The 15,124-nt window shown below is 43.4% G+C and overlaps 1 protein-coding gene across 1 annotated transcript in view; it reads right to left on the bottom strand.

Annotated features, from left to right (window-relative positions):
• Positions 1–9,669: 9,669 nt before the first annotated feature.
• TRPM8 (transient receptor potential cation channel subfamily M member 8) overlaps positions 9,670–15,124 on the bottom strand; it is a gene marked incomplete at both ends in the record, with an annotated part of 66,307 nt that continues 60,852 nt past the window's right edge. Inside the window, 3 exons of the mRNA XM_080932952.1 lie at positions 9,670–9,720; positions 13,458–13,491; positions 14,612–14,711. Of these exons, the coding sequence (XP_080789078.1) occupies positions 9,670–9,720; positions 13,458–13,491; positions 14,612–14,711 (185 nt within the window). The remainder of the gene's footprint in view (positions 9,721–13,457; positions 13,492–14,611; positions 14,712–15,124) is intronic.

Genomic DNA, 15,124 nt, shown 5'->3' with positions numbered 1-15,124 from the left:
GCCTGCAACCTGTAAGCTCCAATAACCAACACAGCACAAGGTGGAGCACATAGCATTCCAACAGTGGCACTGAGCCCAGGAGAGACAATAGGAGCTTGACCAATGGCCATCCTGTGTTCTCTCTGCCTCAGCCCTTCAATGCCAGTAAATTCTATTCTGCCCATTGTGAGTCCTAGATGTCTCCCTGCCGTCTTCGTCGGAGATAGTTGGGAGCCTCCTCTCTGCCTCCGTATCCCTTTCCCTAGAGGCCCATCACAGCTCAGGGATCAATTACAGCTATGGTGGACAGCTTTCCACTTTGGATGCACGGCTGGAATCACCCACAATAATGCATACAACCTATGTGTCGAGAGAAAAAGCCTCTATCTTGCTAAAGCTCCTGAGCCAGTAGAGAAAGAGACCTGAGATGGCGACTTTTCTATTTCCAGTTGACTGGATGTTATTTCTGGACGGCTGGGAGTGTGTCAGAGAGTAGGATTTGTGTGTGCATTGCTGAAATTAGTGGAGACATTTCCTTCCCGGGGTGGATGGATATCATTTATCCCCAGAAGAGCTGAGAAGGGAGAGAGAGATGGTTCCACGTGCTCAGTTCTCCCCCTCTTATGACCCAGGAGCCAGCTCTCCTGCCCGCCATAGATGGTGAGGGATGAGGGAGAAGAGGACGGCGTCTCTCCCACATCCCTCCCTCATCTGTACCACTGCCCAGAAGACAAGAGGCAGGGCCATCTCTCCCACCCTCACACCCTTGGGACCCGATCCCCTGCAGCCCCACACATGGCCAGCCCTACTGTGCTGTCCAAGTGAGGTGCATGGCTGCTCCCCAGAGCACGGCAACAGCTGAGAGGCAGGGACAGTTCTGCTCTGATGACATCAGGCCAATTCTGCCTGCTGCCATAGGTGGCAAGGGCTCGGGTTGGGGTGTTATGTGCATGAGTGCAAGACAGACAAGTGAAGCCAGCTCAAGCTCACACTCACCTGCACACACACATACACACACACCTGTGCACACACACATATTCACATACTCACATACACACACTCACACATATACACATATTCACATACTCACACACTCACACACACACTCACACACACACTCACATACATATTCACATACTCACATACTCACACACACACTCACACTCACATACATACTCACATACTCACACACTAACACACATACTCACATACTCACACACACTCACACACATATTCACATACTCACATACACACACACTAACACACATATCCACATACTCACATACTCACACATACACACTCACACTCACATACATATGCACATACTCACATACTCACACACACACACACACACACTCACACACTCACACACATATCCACATACTCACATACACACACACTAACACACATTCCCATACACTCACACTCACCACATACATATTTACATACTCACACAAACACTCACACACATATTCATGTACTCACATACTCACATACGTATACACACACACATACACACACTCATACACACCTGCTCTGCTTCCAGGATCAGCTCTACTCCTCTGCCCTGGCAAAGTGAAGGCCTGCTCTCCTGAGTGCTGCAGCTGGTGAAGAACAGGAGTGGCTCTCCTGCTCTAATCTCAGGGCCAGGTCTTCTGACTGCTGCAGGTAGAGAGAGGCAAGGCTGAGGAAAGGGAACTCTCTCTCTCTCTCTCTCTCTCTCTCTCTCTCTCTCTCTCTCTTATCCATGTCACCACACAGGAGACAAATGGTAGGGCCTACACCTGTATCCTGGGGGCGTAATTGTGGCATAGTATGGGCCCTTCTCTGAGTACTGTAGCGGGCTGAGGGCGGGGCCAGTTCACCCATACTCCTACCCCCAAGGGTCAGCCCTCCCACGATGCCCAGATGAGGAGTGGAGACAGTTCTACATAGTCCTCAGACATCATCTTGTCTCTGGGTGGTAGCCCAGACCAGGGACATATATCCACCTGGCCTTTGGTGATAACAGACCGCTACTGCTACAGGACCATAGACCCAGATATGGCCTCCAGGGGCAGCACAGGCCAGGACCCTACCATGATCCCAGTTGGCACTACTGGCTCCTCACACCAGGCTGTTCATCACTACCGTAAAGACTCTAGCTCTGCCTCTCTTTATTGTGCCCACGTCCTTCTGTTTCTTTCTCTTCCATTTCTCCTCTTAGTGGTGCAGAGGTCTCTGAGTGTCTGGAGTCATCTTAGGAATGGTCTCAGGAGTGTTATGCCCTACTCTCTCATTATGGCACCAGGCAAGGATCATCTCTGGCATGGTCGGCCCAACTAGGCCTGTGTAGTGCTGGATTGGTGGCCATTGCAAGCTAGCTTTCTATCCAGGACCCATGACCGTGGTCTGGTGGTCACTGGGGCTTGCTTCTTGCTGGGCATTCTTAAGTGGCCTCGTGGGAGGATCATGTATCACACTCACTCCCTCCTGGAGCCCTGTCCCAGGGGGGGTGGTTCTTATCTCCAGCTTGCTCCCTGTCCTAGGAGCTCATTGGGCCTGCATGGTGCTGCACCAAACTTGTGGCCACCTTAGGCTTGCTTTTTCTCATGAGTGTTAGGCTACTAATCACTCAGCTGTTCATAGGTCAGAACACTGAGAGTAGACAAAGCCATTCTCCTCTCTACCACCTACGGATGTCCATGTGACACAGCAGCCATGCCCAGAAAGCTTCTAAGGGCAGGTGTATATTATCTTTAAAAAATAAAAAGAAACACTTGTCCTGTCTCACAAGTTTGAAGGGTCCTAAATATACATCCCTCACCTTGTTCGTCTCACTCATTCCCTTTCAGCTGCCCTCTCTTCTGCATTCACCAAATTCCCCAACAACTTCAAGTGCCCATCCCACGCCCCTCTGCCTGATGCCTAGTAGCAGCTGCCCCCTACCCCATGGCATTCTCTCCCTGTTCCCTGGACCTGTTCCGTGAGGCATTTCTACGCTGCAAACAGCAGAAGGTCTCCTTGAGGGGACTTCAGAGGAAGCCAGTCTTCTCATTGCTACAGCAAGGCCATGGCCCGAGAGACCTCTCTCATACCTACCCTCATCGCTAGTCCCTGGGTGAGAACTTACCCCAGGATTTAGTTCGTGTTCTTTTGGTGTTCACTCTCTGCCATAAAGTCCCTTCTTCTACCTGAGTAGATTATAAAATGGCAGAAATCAGAGCCTGCCAGTTCCTCCCAGTGATTTGAAGCCATCCTCTTCCCAGCAAAGTGTTCACAGGAGAACACTTCACACTTAAGAACATGTCCGTGTGCGAGGAGCGAGGGGAACTTGAAAAGCAAGACTTCTGTAGAGGAAAATGCAAAACGACAAAGCATGCTGGTCCTGCCAGTATGGACGCTTTGCCCATAGCCCAATTGGACCCCAGCTAGCTGAGCTGCAAAGGTGTCTGCTTAGGTCTGACAGACAGATAGGGCAGCCCATCAAACACTGAAATTTTTTTCCTCAGGAAAATAAAGGCCAGGGTCCTTATGCCTGGATCAGAGGGCAGAGCAGTATAGCAGAGATGGAGAAAGTACAGGCCCACCTGATTTCTGAGTAGTTTGTTTTTGAGACAGAGACTGTAGACATCAACTATCTTCTTCAAGACTACTCTCTTCTTCATGACTGCTCTCCTGTGGACCACAAAGAAGCAGATAGAGGAAGACACATTTCCCTGATTCCTCCTGGGGTCTGGGTGGAACATTCCTATGAAGCAGAAGGACTCAGGAACAATAGCAGAAACATATCTATATGCAACAGATATTGTCCCATGCCGGGCACAGGTGGCTCTATGGTGAAGTGTGTTTGTGGATGAAAGTCATTTGTGTTAGCCCATGGTAATCTGCTAGGCTGCCGAGGAGCCTACGTCTGAACCCTGGAACCTCTCAAAATGCTGGTGACACAATGGGGTGTGTGGTTCTGAGTCAATGAAGCTAAACACCCTTATGTTACAGATGGGTACCTAAACAAATGATACCTACTGCAGTGGCTTTGAACTCTTGATCTCTAGCTGATGATATTTGGGGTAGGTTGTGGTCTTGATGGAGAAAGTACAAGCCCACGTTGAGATTAAAATCCCCTCACCACTTCGAGTTTGCTCTCACTGAAATGTGTGTAGAGTTCAAGATGTGAACTTTCAGCTCCTGTCACTGGGCCTGCTGCCCTGCCTCCTCACCATGACCGACTCTTAATCCCTCTAGAACCATAAGCCCAAACTAGCTCTTCTACGGGTTGATATTGACCATGGCGTTTTGTCATAATAACACCTACCAAAAAGTGGACCACAGTATCTAAATCTCTCGATGCTAACTTTGGCTGCCGTTTACCTGTTTGTGTGTGCACTCAGTGGGAGCCCGTTATCACCCCAGTAACTCAAAACCATTTAGAAATGACCATAACTCAGCAAAGAATAACTTTTATTTTATTTTTTTTACTCTCACTAGAACCACACACATAAACATGAACATGACCAATTCCTCCGTGGTTTAGTGCTCTCACACACCCAAGCCATGTTGCAGGAGTCTCTGGGGTTGAGGTTGTGGACAGATGGTTAGTACCAGACCAAAAGATGCAGCACCTTTGATTTGACAAATGAGCTATTTTCAGGAGCTACGTTAGAAATAGTGACTTTCACACGAGCACACATCCTTCTGAGTAACCATGTCAGTAAACTCTAAGCATCATCTAACTCTTTAGGGTCAACAGGCACAGTCTGTGTACTGAGACTGTTTTCTTAAGCCGGTAGAGACACGTTGTGGAAACATGAACACACTGAGTGAGTGGGGGTTGTCAGACAGACTAGGCTAAGCCTCATTTGCTTCTTTTAGTCCAGTTCCTTACTTGAGTTGAAGATAAGGCTCTGGCTGTTTTTCTGTCTGAACAGTCTGTGTGTCATACACTTCAGTTTTTACAAGGCCCTATGTAGAGGACAGACTCTTCCTCCTGGTGGTTTCAGACATAGCAAGCACCTTGGTCACTAGGGTAAAATGAAAGTGGAATGCTCTCACTAACAGAGCCATGCTCAACTTTCCACTCATTGGCCATTTTCATTATGTACATTTGTCCCATCCACTCTGTTTCTGAAACCCCAGTGAGTTAGAGACCTCTGAGACCAGGGTTTCTTTATAATTGTGAGTGATAAAATTATGAGCCCTTTTGAGCACAGATACCACAGCTCCAGAGAAGGATAGGGGTGGAGTATTCAAGCAGGCAGTCACTCAATGTCTGTACCAACATCCACATGCTCCACGACACCTAAACAAGAATGTTGGCTTCTTCCTAAAGAGAGTTAAACGGAATATGTCTTACTAGAGAGAGGTCCATATATCTTCTGTCTTATGCATAAGTTCTTAAATCCTATTTTGCTATACACGTTGATGAAAAAGGCCTTGCAAATGGCTTGATAATCAACAGATATTCCAAAGACTTTAATATCCTACACAGGCGATTTCTTGATGTTCTTAATTCAGAGAGAAGTCATATACAAAGACATTCATTTCAATAGGCAGGTGGAGTCAGCTGTCAATGACCTACATTGTGTAAATGGCTAGAGGCTTGAATATTACAGAATTACTGATAGTTGTAAAGATTGTGAGGAAAACATGTCTGATAAAATAGTCGATGAAAAGGCCTATAGAAAACTGTAGGTACAGAGGATGATTTTATTAAGTGAAGTGTAGCATGCATAGAAAGGGCTGGAATTGAGAAAACACACTCAAGTGTGAGCCACGACTATATGAGTGAGAGGCTGTTTATGTCCATTTATGTCCTCTAACCTCCTTGAGATCTATTTGTTATTTTCAATGGGAAAATAATGAAAACAGTGGAGGACGGTCACACTCCCCAAAACAAAAGGAGCAAGGTGGCCTCTCAAGGGTTTCTTCTGGGTGGTCCCTTCAGCAGGAGTTCTGGTGAGCCCCAGAGAAAGAAGTCACTGCCTCAGCGACCCCCACCTGAGTATTTTAGAATCTGGTCTAATTTTTATTTGGGGTGGTGTAGGACTCTGACAATATGTCGATGAATTCATCACACAATGCAGAAAAGGGGACAGTAGGAAATACACACAACAGCAGTATAGGTATAAAATCAGGGACAGGGTCATAGTCGTGGGAGGTACATGAGACAAAGGTGGGAAAGGTGTGTCAACACTGAAACCCTTAGCATCAGTACAAAGCTCTGAGATGCAGAAAACACAGGCACCTTTTCGGAGGAACAAGATCCTTTGCAACTCTCTTCACGTGCAAAGTTCTCTACACACATTGCTCCCTGACCTATGCCCTCGAGGGTGACTATGAGTCATCTGCTCTGGGCCCAGAGACCTGAAAATGTCTCCTTTTAAAGTCAATAGCAGGATCCCAGATAGACACTGTCTGTCAGTGTCCCACGAACCACCAAATCCAGGTGTATGACTTGACCTGTAAAAGTGAAGAAAATGCAGCATTATTAATAATAATTAATAAATTCATAAATTAATTAGTAAATATTATTAATAAAGTTCCTACCTCCTCTCTTGTTTCAAAATATACTCAGAAGAGGTCTGGGTATGCTACCAACACGTTAACCTGTGATATTAGCTGTGATTGTCTGGGAGACCTCCTGTGTGAGCTATCTGAGGTTCTCTGAGCAAGGTCCAACTCATCCCATCTAAGTTACATCTCAGAGAGTCCATAAGGACTTTGTTTGTTCAGTGGTTACTACCCAAAACCAAAAATGAATAGACAACCAAGTAGAAAACCCCAACACTTATCAAAATATAGTTTTCAAAGGACTCAAAATGGCAGGCAAAGGCTTTCTTTTTCCATTCTCTGGAAAACAGGCCATCTCCGGGGGCCTTCCTTCTAATCATGGTGCCTGGAGATGCTGCATACTTCTGAAACAAAGTCGAGAAAGAAAATGCTTGCTCTGCAGCCTTATTTCCAAGCATAGAACAAAAAAAAAAAAAAAAAAAAAAAAAGGTTCAAGTGATTGGACCAAAGGCTGACATCCGGATAAAGACGTGAGCAGTGCTAAATGCCTCTGCCTGCCCCCCACCCCCACCTGTGCCACCTCTCACTCCCCTGAGGTGGACTTTCTCTGCCCTGTCATACCATCCCAGGGAAAGGTGATAACCCTGAATCTTAGAGAAAGAAGCACCGAGAGACACTGGAAGACTAGAGTCTGAAACACTTAGGACTAGTGGCCAGTAAAACTGAACTTTTTCTTATGGGCGTGAACATCATGAAAGAACTTACCTGGAGGTAAAAAAGTATGCAAAGTTGACATTCGATACACTCAATGTTTCTAAAGATGTCACTGGGTGAAATTCATGGGGCATATGTTTAGTGTGTGTGTGTGTGTGTGTGTGTGTGTGTGTGTGTTACTAGTATGTGTTAGTGTGTGCACCAATGTATGTGTTAATGTTTGTTATTAAGTGGGTGTGTGCATGTTAATGTGTGTTAGTATGTGAGTTAGTGTGTTAGTGTTTTTTAAGTGTATGTCAGTGTGTTAGTAGATGTCAGTGTATCAGTGTATGTGTTAGTATGTGTGTTTATATAATGTTGGTGAGTCTCAGGATGTGTATTGGTGTATATGTTAGTATATGGGTCAGTGTATGTGTTAGTATATTAGTGTGTTCATATATGTTAGTGCATGTATCAGTGGATATGTTGTGTGTGAGTGAGTGTGTTAGTGTCTCTGTGTGTGGACCTGTGCATATGGAAGTTAGAGGACAGCCTTAGGTGTTGTTCCTCAGATGCTGTTACCTTTTTCTGGCACAGTGTCTCCCACAGACTACAGCTCTCCAATTTGGCCAGCCAGCAGACATAGTCAATGGTCTCCAACTCCTCAGGGATGGCATCACGAGGGCAACTGCCATACCTGATTTTGACACTTGTTTTCTTAGATTCTTTTTCCATCCTGTCTTTTTCACACAACAGCACATGTGCACATATTGTGCACATCCCAGCATATGCTACCTACACTGTGCGCACACACACACACACACACACACGGTATATATACTGTGCACACACCAGCACATGATACACATACTGTGCACATAGCAGCACATGATACACACACTGTGCACACACCAGCACATGGTGTACACATGCAAGAGTAATGTCACATTCTTGCAAGTCATTTTTATTCACCCTTTCATTAAACATATTAACAAAGGCCCAAGCTAAGTACAAGGTAGACGGGCAGGAGGCCAGCCTGTTTGCCCATTTCACAGTCAGATATCTGAAGGGAAGAGGAGATCAGAGTGTTCTGGGTGAGTGCAAATATGGAGTTGAGTATTTACTTTTACTCATACATTTTAATGACATTTATATTTATTTTTATTATTTGAATTGTTTTGTCTGTTTTCTTTCAGCTCATAGAACAATGAAGAAAAATAGTTTCAAATTCCAAAATGCTGTGTATTTAAAACTTTAAAAAAATTAAAAATGAAAGATCACCTTGAAGGTATTGAAACGGGCTCCTCCTGAGTACTTTAGGCCAGACATCTTTAGCATATTCCGGAAGTACCACACAGCTTTCAGATTCTGTCAGGCACAAGTCTTTCCATACTGGAGCCTGCAGATGTGAGCTGTGACTGCCAGGACTCAAGGAACACAGGCAGGTGGCCAAAGACACCAGGATTTCCCTGCAGGAGGGCCACTATGCAGAGGGAAATCCTACAGTCCAAGTACTCACTGCAGGCAAAAGTCAGGGTGAAGGGCCACACAGAGGGCCAGTGCCAGAGAGCAGCACAGGGGACAAGCTCAAATGCCAGTGTGACAGGCAGGTCAGGAGGTCACTGTGAGGAACCAGAGAGGTGTCGGTGCTAGACATCAGTGTGAGGGGTCAGCATTAGGGGGCAGTGAGAGAGGTCACTGCAAGTGGCCAGCACACCATAGTCCTAACCATACTGATAACCTTCTGCCCAGCTTAGTCAGTCCAGATGGAGAAGGGAACTCTTCTGTTCTATTTCTTACAGTTCACTTATAGACCAATAGAACGCCCACAGCTGTACCTCCCTCCTCATCCCTGCCTCCCTGCACTCCTTAAATTATCAACATTTAATCTCAAGATTTGGACAGGTTCTGGGAAACCATGTTCAAAGCAAAGGGCAAGAGGCTGGAGCAAAGCCCCGAGTTCAACGTTGCCAGTCCATTGAATTATGTGTTATCGTGTGAATGATCTGTTGTTGGAAGTCTCTCATTCCCACCCTCACCCCTGGAACATTTTCAGAAAGCAGAAAGGTGCTCACCACACATCTACCTACCCCACAGCAATAGATATAGAAGAGAATCAGGAACATTTTGGGCGTTTCCACAAAAATATCTATGATAAAGTATTAAGAAGGAACAAATAGCAAACCTTTGGTCATTATGACTTCGCTTTGATTTATGTAAAAACTGATGTAAGGCTGACAAGTGTTACATAGACCCCACGGCCTAACGCTGCCCTAGAGGACCATTGAGGACAGACATAAGGAGAAACTTCTGCTCCTTGTCCTATTTGATTTGTTTTGTACAATCCTTTATTGTCAAAGCTGACAACACCTGAACATAGAATAAGTTAGAAAACCACCACAACTTAAAAATATTTTTAAAACACTAAAATTTTTGGAGCACACCAAAGAGACCTTAGCCAACTCACCTCATCGTAATTTGATTTCTCTCCATGAGCCTTCGCCCACCTTATTTGATTTTATTAGCAATCTCTTTCAGAAGGCCTTTGAGATCGTTAAGCTTAGAAAGGGAGAGAAAGAAAACCCGGTCTTAAGACAAAATTTTCAACGTTCTATTTTAAACAATAAGTGTATTGAACATTAAGTGTGACCCAGGGAAGCTGAGGCAGGTCCTGCTTACTGCTTACCTATGGTCAGCAGTCAGCAAACAAATCATTAGCCTCATGAAATGCAGGTCAAAAAGGTTTTCCTCCTAGACCTAGTGGATTATGTAGTCATAGGAGTAGTGTATGCAGATGTATGGGAATGTACCCAAATGTATGGGATGTATACTAAGATACTAATAAATTTTTGCTATGTAAAAATATAATACTAATAAAAATTATGAAAATACTAATAAGATATGATTATATGCTTCCTAAGACATACACAAACAGTAAACCAGGTATAAGCTACATTAATAATACATAAGATTATTCTGTATATTACAGGAGGTCCGTAGCCTAATTTTAAGTCACATGCTCCCTCGATGTAGTTTATTAAAGTGTACGGACAGGTTCCAGTGTCTGTGTAGTTGGCTCCCAGCTTGCCGGATGACTTAACTCTCTGGGAGTTTTGGGTTGATGGGGAGAAATTTGTGTTGATGTTGGGCCTGTTTCTAGTGATAACCTCTTTTTTTAACTTAAAGAAAGAAAGAAAGAAATGTGAAGGAGAATGGCCACTTCAGTGAACGCTGCACGGTGGGTGAGAACCTCACTTCCAGGCTCCGGGTCCTCTGTGGATAACTTTGTTTTCTGTTGTAATGAGAAGAAAATGGGTTTTGCTCTCCCCAGGGGATTTTGTTAATAATAAAATAGTATTTATCAGCAGCTTCAAGGAGAGCAGGAGGAGCTCAGAATAATGCAAGGGAAACAGAGAACAAAAAGAAAATGCGCAAAGTTAAGTGTTGGTTTGGGGAAAGGCTAAACAAACCAACAAACCTTTAGCTAGACTGGTGTAAGAGCTGTCTCTACTGTAGTGTGTGCTGAGGTGAAGAACCAGGGGCTGCTTACGCGGAGATTCTCTGCCCCATCATAAGGGGAGAACACAGTAGGCTTCTGTAACCAGAGTGATGGGCAGACAGGCATACACTGCACCCAGTTAGACAAGGACCGCAAAGGCACCTACCAGTACTCACAGCAATCCTGCTTCAGGGACAGGCCTGCCAGACAACTATGGGCTAGGCTACACACCAGATAAAATACAGGTCTCATGAAAGACACACTTTAAGCACCTACATCCAGTCTCCTTCATTTTCCACTGGGACAAGTGGCTAGCCACTCTGGTACTAAAACCATACTTAGCTAGGGGATTCTCTAAATAAACACAACCTAACAAGACTAGATCAAGAACATGGAGTCCAGGGACAGCAAGATGTCTCAGCTGGTAAAAGCAACTGCTGCTATGCCTGGTGACCTGAGTTCAATCCCTCATGATGACACAGTTGAAGGAGAGAATCAAATTATAAGAGTTGTTCTCTGACCTCCACACACATAGTGGGGCATGTGCACACACACACACACACACACACACACACACACACACACACTTAAATGTAATACTTTTTTTTTAAAGAATACAAAGTTCAAACAAACTAGTAGCAAACAAGGAGAAAGAGTCAGTATTAAACTCTGCTAACAAAGAAAAGCTCAGGAACAGAGAAATTGTTTCATTAGTGAATACCATCCAACATTTAAAGGTGAACAAATGCCTAAATACTATTCAGACTCTTCCACAAAATAGAAGAGAGACTTGCTTCGAGATCCCATGTATGAGGCCAAAATTACACTGGTCTGAAGTCTGACAAAGATAACAAAGGGATCTACTGGCTAACATCCTAGTGAATAAAGGTACAAAATATTAATAAGATAATGAGGAGTTCAATTCAAGAGCACATTAAAATTACCACACACCACAGCTAAGTGCAGTTCACCCCGAGACAAGAGGATGGTTCGGCATCTGAAAACCAATGTGTGTAATAAACGACACAAGGAGAACAGAAGACAGAATAGCATGGTCCATGCACTTGATGCAGGAAAATCAGCACAAAGCTCCAAGTTCTTTCACAGTTAGAAACTCAAAGTTATCATGTCTAGTTACTTAGACATGATAAAGACTATGAAGAATTTTATCATCATATTCAGTATCCCACCATCTCTAAAATTCTTATCCTCATCACCATTATTCTAAATGGTGTTGGGAGTACAGGCCAGTGCAATCACTTAAGGAAAGGAAATAAGGACTATCTAGATCTGTTTGTAAGGGTTGTTAAATAATATCTTGAAACAAAGACTTCACCAAAAATTTAATGAATCTGGTAAAATTGATATTTCTATTATGTAAAACAGTACAGAAATGTCTCAAAACACTAAAAGCAACCCAGCTACCCAACTCCTGCTACACAGCTAAGGAGCTCCTGTGTTGTCTCGTTCAGTGCAGCACTAGTCATAGACATAAAAATAACCCAAATGTCAATGAATAGATTGATAGGTGAAGAAAATGTGACTCATGTACACAGTGGAGAACAATTTCATCTTACACAAAGGAAGAAAACTCTACCATCTGCAGGAATACAGATGGTCCAGATGATAATGTGATGAGTAAAATAAGTGAGGCAAAGACAGGTCATGCCTCCTATGTGATCTCACCCACAGATACAGCCTAAAATAGTCAAAAGGGCTATGGAGAGAAAAATGGCAATGGTTCTACTGTACTCTAAGGTGAGAATGAATACTAGTATACTGTATGCATGTGTTAATATCCATTTATACATTAGTATTGTCTATTTTAGACATGAGATGTGCTAAGACCCAAGGCCTTGAATTGAATCCTAGGACACACAGAGATAGTAGCTCTATAGGTATGTAAATTAGCTGTGCTAAAATGTGGTAGAAGGAGTGTTTGCAATGTATATTTGAATCAAAATTTCCAACTCTATGCCTCAAATATATTGAATTTGTGTCAATGATATCTCAAGAGAGCTGCTTAAAATCAAAGACAATTTAAAAGGAAAATAAAAAGATGCTAAATGCTTGTTCTAGAAACAAAAATTCAGAATGTGATTCCCCAGAACTCTCTGAATAGAAAGCAAGCACAGTTGCTCAGCATGGGAAGAAGAGGGCAGAGAAGGCAACAGAAAGGGAAGTAGAGGCAGTGGTATGCAGGAGACTCTGCTCTGTGTGACTGAATTGTAGTGATCAATTTGCAATGTATGCATGCATCAAAGTGTGCAACTGTATACATTAAATATATCCATAGTGGCAGAGCTCGAAGAAGCTAGTCACATCACGTCCACAGTAAGAGCAGAGAGAATGAATTTAGGTATGCCTAATCTCAGCTCATGCTCTCTATTCTTACGTAGTCCAGGATCCAAACCCAGGAAATGACACTATCCACAGGGGGCTGGGTCTTCCTACATCAATGAATATAATCAAGACAACCCCTTACACACATGCTTATGGAGCACATTGATCTAGACAGCTGCTCACTGAGACCCCCTTTTCTAGCGGTTTTTGATTGTGTCAAGTTGACAGTTAAATCTAGTAGAAATGGCACTTCTGGGCTATTCCACACAAAGTCTGGACACTTAAGAAGTAATTCTGCTGCAGGCTCCAGCTCTTCAGTGAATCATGCAGACAGCTGAAAGAAACATGTCTAATTTTTCAAGAATGAATGTCTTCTTTTGTTTTCTCACCTTATATATCAGCCTATAGCCCAAAACTCAAAACCATCAAATCATTCCAGAACTTTGAGCCATACCTTCGTATCCAGTTGTCTAAACCGATGCCTCATCCTGCAAGGAAATTAAAAAATAAACTAAGAGAAAATTGGGGCTCTTTGGCCATGCTTTCATCTTTCAAAAGACAGAAGACATATATGTGAGTGTGTGTGTGCGATCTTCAGTTTCAGCTTAGGTCGGGGTCAACTGCTTTACTTTCTCTGATGTTCTTCCTCATGCCTAAACAAAGCAGAATTTCTTTCTCATGCCCAAAGACAGAAAATTGATGCTATGTTTGCTGATAAGGGTGGTGAAAGTTAATACATAAGATCTACTTTCCTTCATATCCAAGACCTAGAATCTAGAACACAGGGCATCAGTGCTGTCTACGGAGAAAGCATATCCTGTACCCTTTAGTAGCTGTGTTAATTTTAAGGAAGAGATCTATTCACACTTATATTTACTCATACAGGTTACATGATATTTTGATGTGTAAGCTCTTAGAAAAAGTGAGAGCTAACACTGAGGAAGGTCAGCCTATACAATAAGAAAAGAAGGCTTTCAAAGACTCCATGGTGTACTACTTAAACACCATCTGCAGATTTGATGGGCTTCCCGACTTCTTCAAGGAGTTTAATGACCAGGAGTCACGTAAGATTTTATTTTAAAGATCCACCCAATTTAAGTATAATAGTTACCATTTTCCATAAATAGCTTTTAACAATCCACCTTTTATTTCTGTATTTCAACTTTGCAAAGATAAACATGTCAGTGGCCTCTGCAAGAGAAGGCAATTGCCCATGATCTCTGAGTCTTCCTGAAATATTTTTTTTTGTATTTATGGCTCTTGTTTCTTGGCTGTAAATGCTAATTTCTACCCTTCTACACTCAAGATCTTAGCACCTAGAATGCAGAATATTTTATTATTCCAAGAGAAAGATGTAACCTCTAAGGACATTTTCTATTCTGTGCACTTTAGGGGAACAATCATATTAGCTGGGGTCTGGTCTCTTCCTGTTCAGAGAGTGACATATGTCTAAGCCCTTATCTGCAATTGCCTTGGTAATATTTTTGAGTTATGATCACTCTCCAACGAAAGCATGCCTTGCTGAGCATGCTCAGATGCACTGCCTCTTACATATACCAGCTTTACATACAAAGGGCGCCTTGCCGCGGGAGTGAATGACTGACATACTCCTCTGAGTTGTCGTTGGCTTTCGTGTTGATCTTGACCAGGTAATTCTCCTTCATGACGCCCTCCCACGCCAAGGTTTCCTTGTCCTCATTTCTAAAACCTGAAATCATGAGAAAAGGAAAAACTTTCAGGTTGCCTGTCTGCCTCTGTTTCCCAAATCAATGCACGCCAGGCATCCAAGAGACTCTGAAACTAGGACAATGAGTTTTGTCTGTGCCAGCTGCTCTGACTACCATTACTTAGTGACAGGAACAGACGAATGGAAGATTAGTTAATGAGCTTCTCAGTAAATATTAGGGTGGGGATTGCCTGTGTGAACCATGAATGTAATCATTACTCTAAATAAAGATACAGTTGGACCTTGTCTGTGTCTTTTGAGACTTAGCCAGAACATTTCACTAATCACTTGGGTGCTCACCTTTGGTGTATCTGACTTTTCTGTTTTGATGACATGAAAGCACACACCCATTTAGTTGGATAATGACTACAGGTTTTCAACTCCCAGTCTAAAGT

This window comes from Micromys minutus (assembly GCF_963924665.1).
Source record: "Micromys minutus genome assembly, chromosome: 19".
In the NCBI taxonomy this organism is placed as follows: Eukaryota; Metazoa; Chordata; class Mammalia; order Rodentia; family Muridae; genus Micromys; species Micromys minutus.
Note: the sequence above shows the minus strand (reverse complement) of the source record. Positions and strands in the feature narration are given on the sequence as shown.